The sequence below is a fragment of the Siphateles boraxobius genome, unplaced genomic scaffold (genome assembly GCF_051911475.1).
Source record: "Siphateles boraxobius isolate OS27281-9 unplaced genomic scaffold, OSU_SipBor_1 120, whole genome shotgun sequence".
Lineage (NCBI taxonomy): Eukaryota > Metazoa > Chordata > Actinopteri > Cypriniformes > Leuciscidae > Siphateles > Siphateles boraxobius.
The window spans coordinates 752501-770000 of record NW_027508723.1 but is presented as its reverse complement, the minus strand read 5'-3'; the positions used below and the strand labels follow the sequence as shown (position 1 = coordinate 770000).

The following is a 17500-nucleotide window of genomic DNA, read 5'->3' as shown; positions in this document are numbered from 1 at the left end:
TTTTATTTATCTATAACATTTGTTATGAACCACTGTAAAATCGGAACCGAATTTTACTATTAATAATAAAAGATAAGCTAATGTGCATTGTAAATGTCAGTAATTTATCTTTTTTGACTCATTCTTTTTATAAAAATGATTTAAAAGCCTGAAATATGCGAGGTTTCTTTTTATAAATCTTTTTTGTCAAAAATGTATTTTAACTTAGTAGATAACATGTCGCAAGACACTCCTTTAAAATCTGGCCATCATTTTTAATGTTGTTATTTTAATGTTATATTTGTTATTTGCTGGTTTTCGACATAAAACTTGTTGAATTGACTTTATTGTGTAGTATTAGTACTTTTTGAACAGGATTCGGTGATAACCGTGATCATTTTGGTCACTATAATCATGAAATGAAATTCATGCCATTTCATCTCTAGTTAAGATGCACTATAAAATCAACTATAATTATGTGTTTTTACAGTGTAATATGCAAAGTACAATTTTCTTTAAGAAAAATTAATCTCTGATTCTGTTCTTTTCTCTGACATTTAAGGGTGACATATATAGGCCTACAAAATCACTTTTAGGTCTAAAACAGTTTAGATAGTTGTTAATATGAGAGTTATGAGACACTATTTAAGATATATAAGTATTGTTTTACATGGGTAGCTCTCGGCCACTATCTTTTTTAAAAAGTAGCTCTGAAATGAAAAAAGGTTGGAGACCCCTGGCATAAAGAAACTATAGTTACAATATCTCACAGTTATAATACAAATCTATAGCGAGAAAACTATTCCCTTAACAGATTAACTCAAAATTTACCACAATAAACATGATAAACTGTAGTAATTGTATCCTATTGCTTTAGCGAAGCAGCCTGTCAATGTCACTCCGTGATCTTATGTTGTGTTTGCTTGAAAAAAAGCATTGTGTGTGTACACTGATTACACATGCATATTCATACAAATACTTGGTATAGTTTGGTCTCTAACTGAAACACATATGCGAGTTGTATTCTGCTATAGTTGAGACCTTTTCAACTATATTTTCATGCCTCTTTTTTACGTGTGATGATTTTACAGATCACATTATCATGTAAATCAGTTACTTTTTTCACACTATGAAAATAGAGCACCTCTATATCTCAGCAGATTTAAAAGCACTAATAAAGTCCCCCTGTAGTCAATAATGGTATCCCTTAAAACTCATCAAAATGACATATTTAAACGTTTTTTTCCATGAAAAAAATTCGTCATGCCTTAAAATACCTTGAATGTAACTCGACACCCTCGCCTCATTTAGTATGAATATGCAAATGAGCCCCGCCTCCACTCACTCACTCACTCACTCAGAGATCCACTCGTTGACGATCACACGTTGATCTGATTGGTTACAAGGTAGTTTGTGACGTCAGAAACACCAGCGATTTCAAACCGTGTTTTTGAGACTGTCTTTGGTTCACTGCAGTTTTAAGCAGAAAATACTCAGCAATGCTGTCGACTTATGAATTTACACATGGTTTGTCTTAAAGCGTATTAAAAACACCACATAGACACATAAACAACATTAAAAGCTGGATTTTCACCACAGGGGGAGTTTAAAAGAATCCGTTCTTTGTTTTGAAATATCGAAGTATCCCAAAAAAGATAATTTTTTATTATTATAAATTGTAATTGTGAACATTTTGTGTCAACTGTGTATGAAACTGCACTGTTTTAAGTATTTTCACCTACATCAAATGAGGTGTCAAAGTGATTTGGTTTGATGAGTTTTATGAAGCTCACTGCAGTTTGTAACGGTGTGCATGAATCGGCGTTGGTGTCGTCGGTGTTATCTCAGCGTGAGGATAGTAGTCAGGCATGTGTAAGATCATTGCTCAGTCATGTGATCTTTATGTAACTCTTATATTTGTCTGTGTTTGGCAGTATGTGGATGTTTTGGGGCGATTTGTGCCTCGTAACATTCTGAAGAGTGATGCTGTTATACAGTGCGTCTGAGATGCTTAAGTTTTATGCACGTTTGATGTGTTGAAAGTGTCCAGCTGTTAATGAGCTTTATTTATGAACACAGACTTTGCGTTTCTCATTAACGGGAGAAGCTTTGCCATTCCTTGTTTGATTAAAAACATGATTTAGAAACTAATCAGAGGTAGATCTACACAACAGGGATTTGTAGGCACGGATAAATTTGGGTTCAAATGACTTGAATCTTTGGATTCTACAAAGCAAGGCTAATTGGATTCATTGGTTTGATTTCGATTAGAGATGCAGATGCTCTTGCTAATGAACAGAGACACTGTAAGAACTAGTTCTGAATGATCTGAGTGTGTAAATGTTTGTGCTGTGAAATGGAAATGATCCTTTGTGCTGTTATTGGTGTGTGTGAGGCGTTTGACCTCGAGCCGATCTGGTCTCCAGTTGGGTGGAGATGGGGATTTCAGAGCGTTTACTTCCTGACGACATTCCCAATGGGAGACGAATAGTTTGAATAGTTTGCGATGGGAAAGGGAGGAGGTGACTAGCAAGTACAATATTTAACATATAGAATCAGGCTATTTATTAATTATATACATTGCACGTTCTGAGCTTTTATAAGCATTTGGCTGCAATTTATTTAAAATCTGATAATCGATCGTTGTTTAAATTAACGATAAATTGAATCTTAAATCCTAAGTGGGGATTTAATGATGCCACTTAACAACCTATTGCTTAACCGACACAAAATACTTTGGCTTTACAATGAAAATAGGGAATATGACTGTCACTTAAAATCCAGCTTTTCATGTTGTTTATGTGTCTATGTGGTGTTTTTAATACGCTTTAACACAAACCATGTGTAAATTCATAAGTCGACAGCATTGCTGAGTATTTTCTCCTAAAAACTGCAGTGAACCAAAGACAGTCTCAAAAACACGCTTTGAAATCGCTGGTGTTTCTGACGTCACAAACTACCTTGTAACCAATCAGATCAACGTGTGATCGTCAACGAGTGGATCTCTGAGTGAGTGAGTGAGTGGAGGCGGGGCTCATTTGCATATTATTAGCACTGCGCATACTAAATGAGGCAAGGGTGTCGAGTTACATTCAAGATATTTTAAGGCATGAAGAATTTTTTTTCAAGGTAAAAACGCTTAAATATGTCATTTTTGTGATCAAAGATGGATTAAGTGTTACAATTATTGACAGCAGTGCGACTATAAATATGAAACTAAAATGGCCAGTAGGCGGCAGCTTAATGAGTGAGTCTATACTGATTCATTCTTTGTAAATTAGTCACTGAATCAATGACTCACCCATATTTGTTTACTTAATTATGAACGTTTGTCATTGTGAAACTGTTTCGATACAATCACACTGTATAAAGTAGGGATGCACCGATATGAAATTTATGCCCGATATCGATAATTCTTTATATTTGAAAGCTGATAACTGATATATTGGCCGATAAATCTAAATCCAAATTTTTATATATAATTTTTAAGAGCCTGATTACAAAAACAAAAGTCTCACCATTAAAATCCATGTCCCAAACACACAATTATAATGTTCTCATGATCATTTTATGTAGCCGATATGACAGATTTGCGCTGCACATGTTACATTTAACAGTGATTTCAATCATATTTCAAGCCAAAACCATCATGATGAACAGTGCGCATCTGAAGTGTCTCAGCTGAAGGAAATAATACATTATTTATTGGCTTTAATATATCAGACACATTTTCTTATCGGGCCGATAACAATAACATTGAAAATTAACATATATCCGCCGATACCGATATGGTGACCGATATATCGTGCATCCTAGTATAAAACGCTATTCAAATAAAGTTGACTTAACATGATTATATCATATGATATAAATATTAAAAAAACTCATACGGGGCAATTCCGATATTATCCTAGACAATACATATCGCACACATTAATAAAATAAAAAAGTTACACATTGAGTTTAGTAAGTTTAAAACACTCAAATATAAGTCATTATTTGCATGAAAAATGTCTCCCTTTAAATCTTATTTGCATATCATACTAGGTTTGACTTCAAAAGTGTCCAAAATATGACATTTACGTCATTTTACGTCTAAGCTGAACTATTACACTGTTGTGCATCTTCACACAGCTGTGTTTTGCTACTGAATTAATCAGCATTTTAAAGGAAACGGGTGAGTGACTCATTCAGTGACTCATTCATAAAGACAGTTGCTGCGTCGCCCTAAAAGTATGTGTGGTTTTTGTGAAGAAAAACTACATACTTTTGAGTGTGTAGCAGAATATTAGACAAACTACTTTAAATAATATTTAGGACGTATAGCATGTGAATCGGAGTCACTTGACTCCACTTGACTCCAAAATGAATCGCCTGCTTAAATGAATCGGTTGAATGAATGACTCATGTTGACTCACTCGTTTTAATTTCATATTTAAAGTATCATTTCTTTTGAAATATCATTTCTATTTTGAAATGTTAACGTAGCAAGCAAAATATAGTTTGATTATCATTAACAAAATCCTAGAACATTGAGATTTTTGGAGCTCTTTCTGAACAGAAATAAAGTGTGTTTTGTGCCGAGGCTGCAGAGTAAATACTGTGTTTATTCTGACTGAAGGTGAAGCTCACACCTTCGTTTTCCAGATTAATGATCTGTGAAAGGTGAATTATCTCTGTACACACTCGCTCCGAGGCCTCAGCGTCTCACACACACACACACACACACACACACACACACACACACACACACACACACACACAGCGTCACACACACAAACACACACACACACACTCAACGTCCCACACACACAGTCACATTCACACTCATACACTCTCATACACAAACGGCACACGAACACACACAGTCACACTCCCTCTCTCTCACATACACACACACACTCAGTCACACACTCTCTCTCTCACACACAACTCTCACAAATACACACACACAGTCACATTCACACTCATACACACTCTCACACACAAACATGCACACGGACACACACACAGTCACATTCACACTCTCACACACAAACATGCACACGGACACACACACAGTCACATTCACACTCTCACACACAAACATGCACACGGACACACACACAGTCACATTCACACTCTCACACACAAACATGCACACGGACACACACACAGTCACACTCCCTCTCTCACATACACACACACAAACACACACTCAGTCACACACATTCGCTCTCTCACACTCACACTCACACAAATACACACACACACACACACACACACACACTCTCTCTCTCAAATACACACACTCTCTCTGTCAAACACAAACCCACACACAGTCACATTCACACTCACACACAAATGCGCACATGAACACACATACTCAGTCACACACACTCTCTCTCACACTTACACACATATTCTCTCACATTCACACACACATTGTATACAACACAACAGCTGAAGGTGTGTAAATGTTTACGCCTGTAGAGGTGCATTTTAAAGAGTGTTGATTAAAAGATTTATGAAAATATTTCACCATGCAAACTACGGTGTAACCGCTGATAAAATGTCAAAACTTCCATAAAAATCTATTTAAACTAGTCGATCTGTGAGCCAGAAACCAAACCGCCAGAACCGCACAGTCAAGCCTTCACAACATGAACAATCATGAGAAACTCTGGTGAAGTATCGCTAGAGCTTCACATCATACATCAATATTCCTCTCCTCGTTCATCATTTAAACATCAGCGCAGCGGCGACTCAAACATCGGATCAATATTTCAGCGACAGCAACAGGGGATTTACACCAGGATTTCTGTGCAAACCAGGGTCTGAGTATTAAAAATAAACACTAAAATGAGACACACACACACACACACACACACCAAATATTAAAAATGACACAAAAATGACACACACACACACTCACTAAAATACCAAATATTCAAATCCCAAATACACTGACATCAATATAATCTAATAAATCCAAATAAGCTCAGCTGTCAGTTAATCTTAAAACACCCTGAAATATCATCATGGCAGATTCATAAGAGTATTACTCATATGCAAATGATAAAGAAGTGTGCGCCAGACTTTGACTATGCATGAATGATTTGGTTTCAGAATTAGACAGTGGCAGCAAGTTTCAAATGCATAAACCCTCTTGATTGATTTCACACATCAATTCATTAAGGTTATTAACTAATGAGCTGCTGTTCAATAATAAAGCGCTGTGTGTTCAGGAGACCCGCGGGCTTCATAAAACACACTGTGAGTGTGTGAGAATAAACACTGGTGTCGTATAATACACACTGGCTCATTGTTGAAGAGCCTTTAAATCGCAGTGTTTTCCTCTCGAGTGAGTCCGTCATAAATCACAGTCTCAGCCGTCACACACAACACAAGCTCTCTCTCACACACACACACACACACACACACACACACACACACACACACACACACACACACACACACACACACACACACACACACACTCCATCTTTACAAACCCGCTAAATCTGAGGACATTAGTGACTCGAACCCACGGCTCAGATCCTGAGATGCTTTACATCTACTGACATCAGTCCAAGATAATCTCTCATATTAATAATAATAATAATAATAATACAGGATGTATTACTACAGAGACCTGAACACACACACTACAGAGACCTGAACACACACACTACAGAGACCTGAACACACACTACAGAGACCTGAACACACACACTACAGAGACCTGAACACACACACTGCAGAGGCCTGAACACACACACCGCAGAGGCCTGAACACACACACTACAGAGACCTGAACACACACTACAGAGACCTGAACACACACACTACAGAGACCTGAACACACACACTACAGAGACCTGAACACACACTACAGAGACCTGAACACACACACTACAGAGACCTGAACACACACTACAGAGACCTGAACACACACACTACAGAGACCTGAACACACACTACAGAGGCCTGAACACACACTACAGAGACCTGAACACACACTACAGAGACCTGAACACACACTACAGAGACCTGAACACACACACTACAGAGACCTGAACACACACACTACAGAGACCTGAACACACACACTACAGAGACCTGAACACACACACTACAGAGACCTGAACACACACACTACAGAGACATGAACACACACACTACAGAGACCTGAACACACACACTACAGAGACCTGAACACACACACTACAGAGACCTGAACACACACTACAGAGACCTGAACACACACTACAGAGACCTGAACACACACTACAGAGACCTGAACACACACACTACAGAGACCTGAACACACACAGTACAGAGACCTGAACACACACTACAGAGACCTGAACACACACACTACAGAGACCTGAACACACACTACAGAGACCTGAACTCACACTACAGAGACCTGAACACACACTACAGAGACCTGAACACACACTACAGAGACCTGAACACACACTACAGAGACCTGAACACACACTACAGAGACCTGAACACACACAGTACAGAGACCTGAACTCACACTACAGAGACCTGAACACACACTACAGAGACCTGAACACACACACTACAGAGACCTGAACTCACACTACAGAGACCTGAACACACACTACAGAGACCTGAACACACACTACAGAGACCTGAACACACACAGTACAGAGACCTGAACTCACACTACAGAGACCTGAACACACACTACAGAGACCTGAACACACACACTACAGAGACCTGAACACACACTACAGAGACCTGAACACACACTACAGAGACCTGAACACACACTACAGAGACCTGAACACACACACTACAGAGACCTGAACACACACTACAGAGACCTGAACACACACTACAGAGACCTGAACACATACACTACAGAGACCTGAACTCACACTACAGAGACCTGAACACACACTACAGAGACCTGAACACATACACTACAGAGACCTGAACTCACACTACAGAGACCTGAACACACACTAGAGAGCTTAACACACACTACATAAGAGTCAAGAGGCAACACACAGATAAAAATAGACAGCGGCCTGTGCTTATAAAACAATGCTCTTATTTCTGGCCGAAACAAAGTCTGTCGCGTCTCCAAACAGAGGAAACACTCTTCAGCAATAATCTGCCAGTTTGTCTTTAAAGTCTGTTGCTTTAAAGCATTCAAGATTTACCAGTTTAATTTGGACATTTATTTTCAGGTCTATGCTCAAAAAGTGAATAAATGGATAATAAATATAATTTAGTACCATACAATCCCCTAAAAATACAAAATATTTAATAAAAAACATTATCGAACAAAAATATAGTACAATCATTTTACTGAAAAAAAATAGTTTTTTTTTTACCGACACGAAGAGCACCAGAGGGTTAAGAATATAAAATATCACGATTCTCCAAGTTCTGAACGTGAGACTGTTAAAAACACTTCAGTTCACACTCATTTCTGATGCCATGCAGTAAACAATCATTTATCAGGTAAAAAAAACCCTGAGACGCTGTTTAAGTGCTCTTACACTCCTCACTTCAGGATCAATGCAAACAGAAAACATCTGTAACATCCTTAAACACAAGCCTTTATTCCCTCGGCCATAAAGAACTGCGTTCCTTGACAAGCGGCAGCTGTTCGGAGCCGCACATCTCACATAAACACGTGTTTGGACAATTAAAATGTTACGCTAGCAGGTCCAAATCAAAGGTGTTCCCTATTAAGTGTTTATTTTAGTGTCGGGATTCAATTACAGAAAAAAACTAAAATTATTCAGACACCAAATATATTTTTTGATATTTTTCACTAGTGTGTGCAGGACACTGTAGTTCATTTATGTGAGTGAGGAGAGCAAAATAAAGTAAACTGAGATATTATAATTAAAAATTCTTCATACAGTGACTACCAGTGAAATTTATAACAATGGGACCAAAAAGTATTCAGACACTTTGAGCTGATCATGTTTTGCTGAAGTGTTTTTTCTTTAATAACTAATGCACCTTTTTACAGCACAGACTGAACAACATGAAGCATTGCTTGGTGATTGGTTGAGCTAAACTGGTATTATCTAATTGTGTAGTTAAATTTAACAGCTGACAGATAATCAACATCATTCATGTGTGAGAGTCTAACAGAAGGACGGACAAAACCAGTCAAATATCAACTGATTCTTGTCATATTTTATTACCATTTTCTAAACTACAGCGGATAAACTGTGATAATGTGAGAAATGTTTAAAGTGTCTGAATATTTTTTGGTTTGACTGTATATCCCTGACACTCAGACGACGGCAGCTCTTAAAACACAAAATAAAAGTCATTATAGGAATATGGTGGAAAACGTATTTTGCGTTTGCTTTAACTCAAGGTGGCAGCGGCTACGCTTCCATTCACCTACTTTCTATGTGCATTTTGGGATAATGCATTAAAAAAACACTGGATGGAAACGCCAAGATGTGCATTCACTAGGAATGCACCGATATGCAAATTTAGGCCGATACTGATAACCGATAATTCTTTATATTTGAAAGTCGATAACCGATATAGTGGCTGATAAATCTAAATCCAAATTTGTATGTAATTTTTAAATGCCTGATTACAAAAACAAAAGTCTCATCATTAAAATCCATGTCCCAAACACACAGTTATAATGTTCTCATGATAATTTTATGTAGCCGATATGACAGATTTGCGCTGCACATGTTGCACTGAACTGTGTTTTCCTTTTTTGAAGTGATTTCAATCATATTTCAAGCAATTCAAATCCATCATGTTGAACAGTGCGCATCTGAAGTGTCTCATCTGAAGGAGATAATACATTATTTATAATATAATGTAATATATTTGTAATATAGGCCGATAATGATAACATAAAAAATTTACATATCGTCCGATACCGATATGGTGGCCGATATATCGTGCATCCCTAAAATAAACATAAAATGAGCATTAAAAAAAACCTATGTGCTGATAAATGTAATATCCGATAAGAAGGCATAAACTACGATGGAAATACGTTTACGGAATAAATGCCTCGATGAGCAACAACCCTTGAAGTCAGCTGTGATTGGATAACTGGACTATCCAGCGGACCAATGGCATCGCAGCATCTCAAATGTTGGTTTGGTGTTTCTGAAACGCCGTAGTCAAAGTGTGTGATCAGAATGATTCATCTGATGCTCTGAGACAAACTCATTCATGATTAGGGTTGGGAATTGAAAATCGAAATTCAAATTCTGGAATCGAATACTTGAGGTCAGGAATCGGATACTTGTTATAAAATTAAAAATTCAATTTCAGTATGACTTTAAACCATTTGAGCGTGAGACGACTCTGTTTTCATATTAGACCCGTGCAGCTCTTAAAGTGACAGCACTAATATTCCTGCTGTCTCTATAATAACACTAATCAAAAGACAGAAAATTCTCTCGTTCTTGACTGAATAACTTTTGTAAGTATATTTATAATTTATATTTTATTTATTAAGTGCAGTGTTATTTTAGTTTTTGTACCTGAATACCTGAAAATCTTAAAACACTGTATATTTTAATCGTATCTTTGTTCAGTGTTTACTTGTCTTTAATAATGCTTGAAGTTTATATTAGTTCGGCTAGTGATTTTTCTCTGTTATTTTTAAACCACAGGCAAACGTTTCTTGTGTAAGTGTTCATTAGCCTGTTGATTTTTGTTCATGATATTCATCTACAGTTAAATGTTTTGCAATAAGACTAAATGTGAATGATATGTAAGTGTTTTTTAACCTTATCGGAATCGAAATTAGGAATCAATAAGAATCGGAATTGCTAAGCAGAATCGATTCCTTTTTATTACGGATTATTATTTGTATTATTATTTATCGATTTTATTACTCATATTTCGCGCTAATTTCCCAAGAAGTGACGATTTTGGTCTCTTGAACACATAGGATGGAAACGCTGCTTTATTCGCAAATGTTTTATGCGATATTCCATAAGTTAAATTCACAACTTTGGATGGAAACAGCTAATGGCTTTCTGAAGGAAATATCCAAATGGATTGGAAATTTATACAATCAATTACAATTAAGGGCCGTAATTAACAACAAGCACTATTTTATGGAGAGACAGAATAAACAATTAATTTCATTATACATTTATGATACATTTAATGAAATATTTGTAAAAAAAAAAAAAAAAACTAATGAAATGCATGGTGCAAAATTTATGAATGTAAAATAAAACAGTGTTGCCACATTTTCCAATGAAATAACGTGATTTTCCAGTTTAGGATGACGGAATAAGGAATTTGTTAGGGATGCACGATATATCGGCCACTATATCGGTATCGGTTAATGTTAATTTTATGCCCGATATGAAGATTTGTCTGATGTATTAAAGCTGATAAATAATGTATTATTTCCTTCAGCTGAGACACTTCAGATGCGCACTGTTCAACATGATGGATTTGAAATGCTTGAAATATGATTGAAATCACTTCAAAAAAGGAAAATACAGTTCAGTGCAACATGTGCAGCGCAAATCTGTCATATCGGCTACATAAAATTATCATGAGAACATTATAATTGTGTTTGGGACATAAATATTAATGGTGAGAATTTTTTTTGTAATCAGGCTCCCAAAACTTATATATATAGTATATATGAATTTGATTTAGATTTATCGGCCAATATATCGGTTATCGGCTTTCAAATACAAAGTATTATCGGTATCTGCCAGAATTTTCCAGAAAAGAAAAGAAAAAATAAATAAATATAACGAGTCTATCCAATGAAAGGCTTTAGAACTGAGGCTGAGAACTTTACTGAATACAAAAATGTGTATTAAAAAACATGGAACCAATAAATAAACAAATACTTTAAAATGTTGTGCTCATGGCGCGAGATGCTTAAAAAACAGCGAGCTGCAAATATAGCTGACAAAATAACTTCTGTTTCAAGGTGTTTTTCATTTTAATTTCATAAGGATTATTTAAATAAAAAGCAATTTATAATTGAGATTTTAAGTATACTTTTAAAGAGACAAGAGCTTTTGATTTTAGAAAATTTAAACCAACTATAAAACTCTGTATTAATACATTTTGCACTTTACATTCACTTTTCAATACATTTTTTATTTTCTTGAGAATGCTTCCTAATTATTACAATGCAGATTTAATATTATCTGTTATCCCTCCACACTAGATTCTGTTAATAAAAAGTTCATGTGATGTGATTTCAGCGGTTTTATATTAGAGAAGCTAAAATACTGAAATGAAGATCTCAAACAAGTTTAACAACATCAGAAGTGTATGTGTGTGTGTGTGTCGGTCAGACGACACACACACCGCTTCAGAGCCGCACGTCGCAGTCAGACCTTCATCAAACGAGTCTCACCTCGTTTCCCTCGTTCACAGACCCTCCTGAGTTCATGATCCCGAAACTCTGGGATCTAATCCCGGTATTCCAGCGGGAGACGGTCACCCGAGGTCGACAAGAAACACGTTCCTCCTGCTTCTGTGACACACACACACATCCTCGATTTCACCAGCACGATCCCGACGGTATTCCCAACGCAATCCCAACGGTAATCCACACGAGAGACACGGTTAAATCCACACTGAGAACCACTGTGGCGATCCACACATTCCCCTAGTCAGCCGGAGACTCCCGACAGCAGATCTGCAGCGCTCTGATTCACACACACACTGAGAGAGTGAGAGTGAGAGAGAGAGAGAGAGAGAGAGCGAGGGAGAGAGAGAGAGAAAGAGAGAGAGAGCATGAGAGAGAGAGAGAGAGCGAGAGAGAGAGCGAGCGAGAGTGAGGGAGGGCGGGCGAGGGGAGAGAGAGAGAGAGAGAGCGAGAGAGAGAGAGCGAGAGAGAGAGAGAGCCTCTGGGCCTCACAGCTGCATGGGGCCGCAGGAGGAGTGTTTTACACACACGTGTGTGTGTGTGTGTGTGTGTGTCCGTTCCAGCCCGTCAGATTCCCCTCGGCTGGAATATGATCAGTCACTCTACTCTCAGATAGTCACTTCTACTCTTTTAAGCTTTTTAAAAGCCAACTTTATGACCAACTAATTTCTATTATTTTTCTAGATGTTTGGGACAAAAGCCAAAGGATTTTTTACGTACATACACACACATCCAGACATACACACACACATACAGAGACATACACACACACACACACAGATAGACATACACAGACATACACACAAACATACACACACATACAGTCAGAGTTTATACCCTTCAATTTGGACTACTTCTTGTAATTGTGAGAAAAATCCCAATTCTGAGAAAATTGAATTGTGAGAAAAAAAGTCACAATGATCCTTTTCAGTTTTTATGCTGTGGCGTAAAAAAACTTTGTAGAAAAGACTTTAGGACTGAGTGTAACTAAAAATTTTTTAAATGACTAAAAAAATGCGTATAAAACACATGGAACTCTAAATATTTTATATTTATATATATATATATATATATATATATATATATATATATATATATATATTTATTATACCTTTACAATATATTTGACTTCTCACTCTTAAAAATGTGGCACTCATGTGGTAAGAGATAAAAAAAGTTTGACTTTGTCTGGAAAAACCTGTTTGAAAACAGTCATCATTTTGATTATTTAGGCCCTGTCCACACGGACACGGGTATTTTTATAACCGTGACTTTTTTTACGCGGTTCGGCCGTTCGTCCACACGAAAACGCACTGAAACCGAACATTTTTGAAAACCCCTGCCAGGGTGAGGATTTTCAGAAACGCCGGTTACAGTGTTGTCGTGTAGACAGTGAAACCGGGGTTTTTGCCTTGCGACGTCAGAGTGTGCGCCGTTATCAGCTGTGTTTGACATCAGATTTGCGCTTCTGATTGGCCAACGTGGCTTTAGGGTTAAGGTTTATATCGCCGCCTGCTGGCGTGGCATGCTCTTGCCCGCGCTTGATTGTGTGTTTTTACGTTTTCATGTAGACGGAGACCGAGCATGTGTGGACGGGATTTTTTTTAAAAACGCTGTAGGAAAAACTCCGGTTATAAAAATACCCGTGTCCGTGTGGACATGGCCTTAGTTTGGTGTCGCCAGTGACACACTACATCTTTTATAAAGGTGAACATTAGTGGGTTTAAAATCTGAATTTAGATGACTTCGCACATGTCATATGTACTTCCAAAATACCATAAAAGCTCCATTAAAGTATCACAAAAGCAATTATTCTGTATTTTTACAATCATATACAATCACAGTCTCATACACTGCATCCATCTCGCACACTCAGTCACGCACACTAAGTCACGCACACTCAGTCACGCACACTCAGTCACGCACACTCAGTCACGCACACTCAGTGTCTTGCACACCCCATCCATCTCGCACACCCAGTCTCTCAAACACCCAGTTACGCACACTCAGTCACGCACACTCAGTGTCTCGCACACCCCATCCATCTCGCACACTCAGTCACGCACACTAAGTCACGCACACTCAGTCACGCACACTCAGTCACGCACACTCAGTCACGCACACTCAGTCACGCACACTCAGTCACGCACACTCAGTCACGCACACTCAGTCACGCACACTCAGTGTCTTGCACACCCCATCCATCTCGCACACCCAGTCTCTCAAACACCCAGTTACGCACACTCAGTCACGCACACTCAGTGTCTTGGACACCCCATCCATCTCGCACACCCAGTCTCTCGCACACTCAGTCACGCACACTCAGTGTCTCGCACACCCCATCCATCTCGCACACCCAGTCTCTCGCACACTCAGTCACGCACACTCAGTCACGCACACTCAGTCACGCACACTCAGTGTCTTGCACACCCCATCCATCTCGCACACCCAGTCTCTCGCACACTCAGTCACGCACACTCAGTCACGCACACTCAGTCACGCACACTCAGTCACGCACACTCAGTGTCTTGCAGACCCCATCCATCTCGCACACCCGGTCTCTCAAACACCCAGTTACGCACATTCAGTCACGCACACTCAGTGTCTCGCACACCCCATCCATCTCGCACACCCAGTCTCTCGCACACTCAGTCACGCACACTCAGTCACGCACACTCAGTCACGCACACTCAGTGTCTTGCACACCCCATCCATCTCGCACACCCAGTCTCTCGCACACTCAGTCACGCACACTCAGTGTCTCGCACACTCAGTCTCTCAAACACCCAGTTACGCACACTCAGTCACGCACACTCAGTGTCTCGCACACCCAGTCTCTCAAACACCCAGTTACGCACACTCAGTCACGCACACTCAGTGTCTTGGACACCCCATCCATCTCGCACACCCAGTCTCTCGCACACTCAGTCACGCACACTCAGTGTCTCGCACACCCCATCCATCTCGCACACCCAGTCTCTCGCACACTCAGTCACGCACACTCAGTCACGCACACTCAGTCACGCACACTCAGTGTCTTGCACACCCCATCCATCTCGCACACCCAGTCTCTCGCACACTCAGTCACGCACACTCAGTCACGCACACTCAGTCACGCACACTCAGTCACGCACACTCAGTCTCTCGCACACTCAGTCACGCACACTCAGTGTCTTGCAGACCCCATCCATCTCGCACACCCAGTCTCTCAAACACCCAGTTACGCACATTCAGTCACGCACACTCAGTGTCTCGCACACCCCATCCATCTCGCACACCCAGTCTCCCGCACACTCAGTCACGCACACTCAGTCACGCACACTCAGTGTCTTGCAGACCCCATCCATCTCGCACACCCAGTCTCTCAAACACCCAGTTACGCACATTCAGTCACGCACACTCAGTGTCTCGCACACCCCATCCATCTCGCACACCCAGTCTCCCGCACACTCAGTCACGCACACTCAGTCACGCACACTCAGTCTCTCGCACACTCAGTCTCTCGCACACTCAGTCTCTCGCACACTCAGTCTCTCGCACACTCAGTCTCTCGCACACTCAGTCTCTCGCACACTCAGTCTCTCGCACACTCAGTCTCTCGCACACTCAGTCTCTCGCACACTCAGTCTCTCGCACACTCAGTCTCTCGCACACTCAGTCTCTCGCACACTCAGTCTCTCGCACACTCAGTCTCTCGCACACTCAGTCTCTCGCACACTCAGTCTCTCGCACACTCAGTCTCTCGCACACTCAGTCTCTCGCACACTCAGTCTCTCGCACACTCAGTCTCTCGCACACTCAGTCTCTCACACACTCAGTCTCTCACACACTCAGTCTCTCACACACTCAGTCTCTCACACACTCAGTCTCTCACACACTCAGAGTCTCACGCACACTCAGAGTCTCACGCACACTCAGTCTCTCACACACTCAGAGTCTCACACACACTCAGAGTCTCTCACACACTCAGAGTCTCTCACACACTCAGAGTCTCTCACACACTCAGAGTCTCACACACACTCAGAGTCTCACACACACTCAGAGTCTCACACACACTCAGAGTCTCACACACACTCAGAGTCTCACGCACACTCAGTCTCTCACACACTCAGAGTCTCTCAGACACTCAGAGTCTCTCACACACTCAGAGTCTCACACACACTCAGAGTCTCACACACACTCAGAGTCTCACACACACTCAGAGTCTCACACACACTCAGAGTCTCACGCACACTCAGTCTCTCACACACTCAGAGTCTCTCACACACTCAGAGTCTCTCACACACTCAGAGTCTCACACACACTCAGTCTCTCACACACTCAGGGTCTCTCACACACTCAGAGTCTCTCACACACTCAGAGTCTCATGTAAAGACAGAGATTGGTTGAGTTTATATGGTTAAAAGTGATGAGTTACATAATGCGTTCAATAGCTCCCTCTAGTGAAGCCGTCAGGTGATTATTTTACACACAAATATCAAAGTTTAGTCATTATTTGCCAATTATAACCCAAAACACACTTTACGACAACATTCACATTCATGCACATTATCTACAGTTAAACCAAAAATTATTCAGACACCAGATATAATTTTACTAGTGTGTGCAGGACACTAGACCATTTATGTAAGTGAGGAGAGCAAAATAAAGTAAACGTTGACATTCATAAAAATTTGGGATCAAAAATGATTGGGACACTTTGAGCTGATCATGTTTTGCTGAAGTGTTTTTTCTTTAATAACTAATGCAGCTTTTTACACCACAGACTGAACAACATGAAGCATTGCTTGGTAACTGGTTTGAGCTAAACTGGTATTATCTAATTGTGTAGTTAAATTTAACAGCTGACAGATATTCAACATAATTCATGTGTGAGAGTCTAACAGAAGGACGGACAAAATCAGTGAAATATCAACTGATTTAATAACTCTGAGTTCTGAGTGAAGGTGTCTGAATAAATGTAGGTTTGACTGTATATAAACTACATGCATTCAGACACAAACTCACTCAAGGTTTCATATTTTTGGTTTTCTGGAAACAGACACACTCTGAAAAACAAATACCAAAATACTCTGATGAATAATTCATAAATAATCTGAACGTCAGAATCATCCACAGACCGACACGATCTCCTCTCAT

At 39.7% G+C, this 17500-nt stretch overlaps 1 protein-coding gene across 2 annotated transcripts in view; it reads right to left on the bottom strand.

Annotated features, from left to right (window-relative positions):
- The window catches only part of mcc (MCC regulator of WNT signaling pathway), a 152894-nt gene that overhangs the window by 94556 nt on the left and 40838 nt on the right, over positions 1-17500 (bottom strand). The window contains exon 1 of one of the 2 annotated variants that reach the window (XM_077222480.1): positions 12347-12659. The exons of the other annotated variant lie outside the window; for it this stretch is intronic. Coding sequence (XP_077078595.1) covers positions 12347-12382 — 36 coding nt within the window. The 5' untranslated portion in view covers positions 12383-12659. Of the gene's footprint in view, positions 1-12346; positions 12660-17500 lie in introns of those variants that run through there. 2 annotated transcript variants of the gene reach the window in all.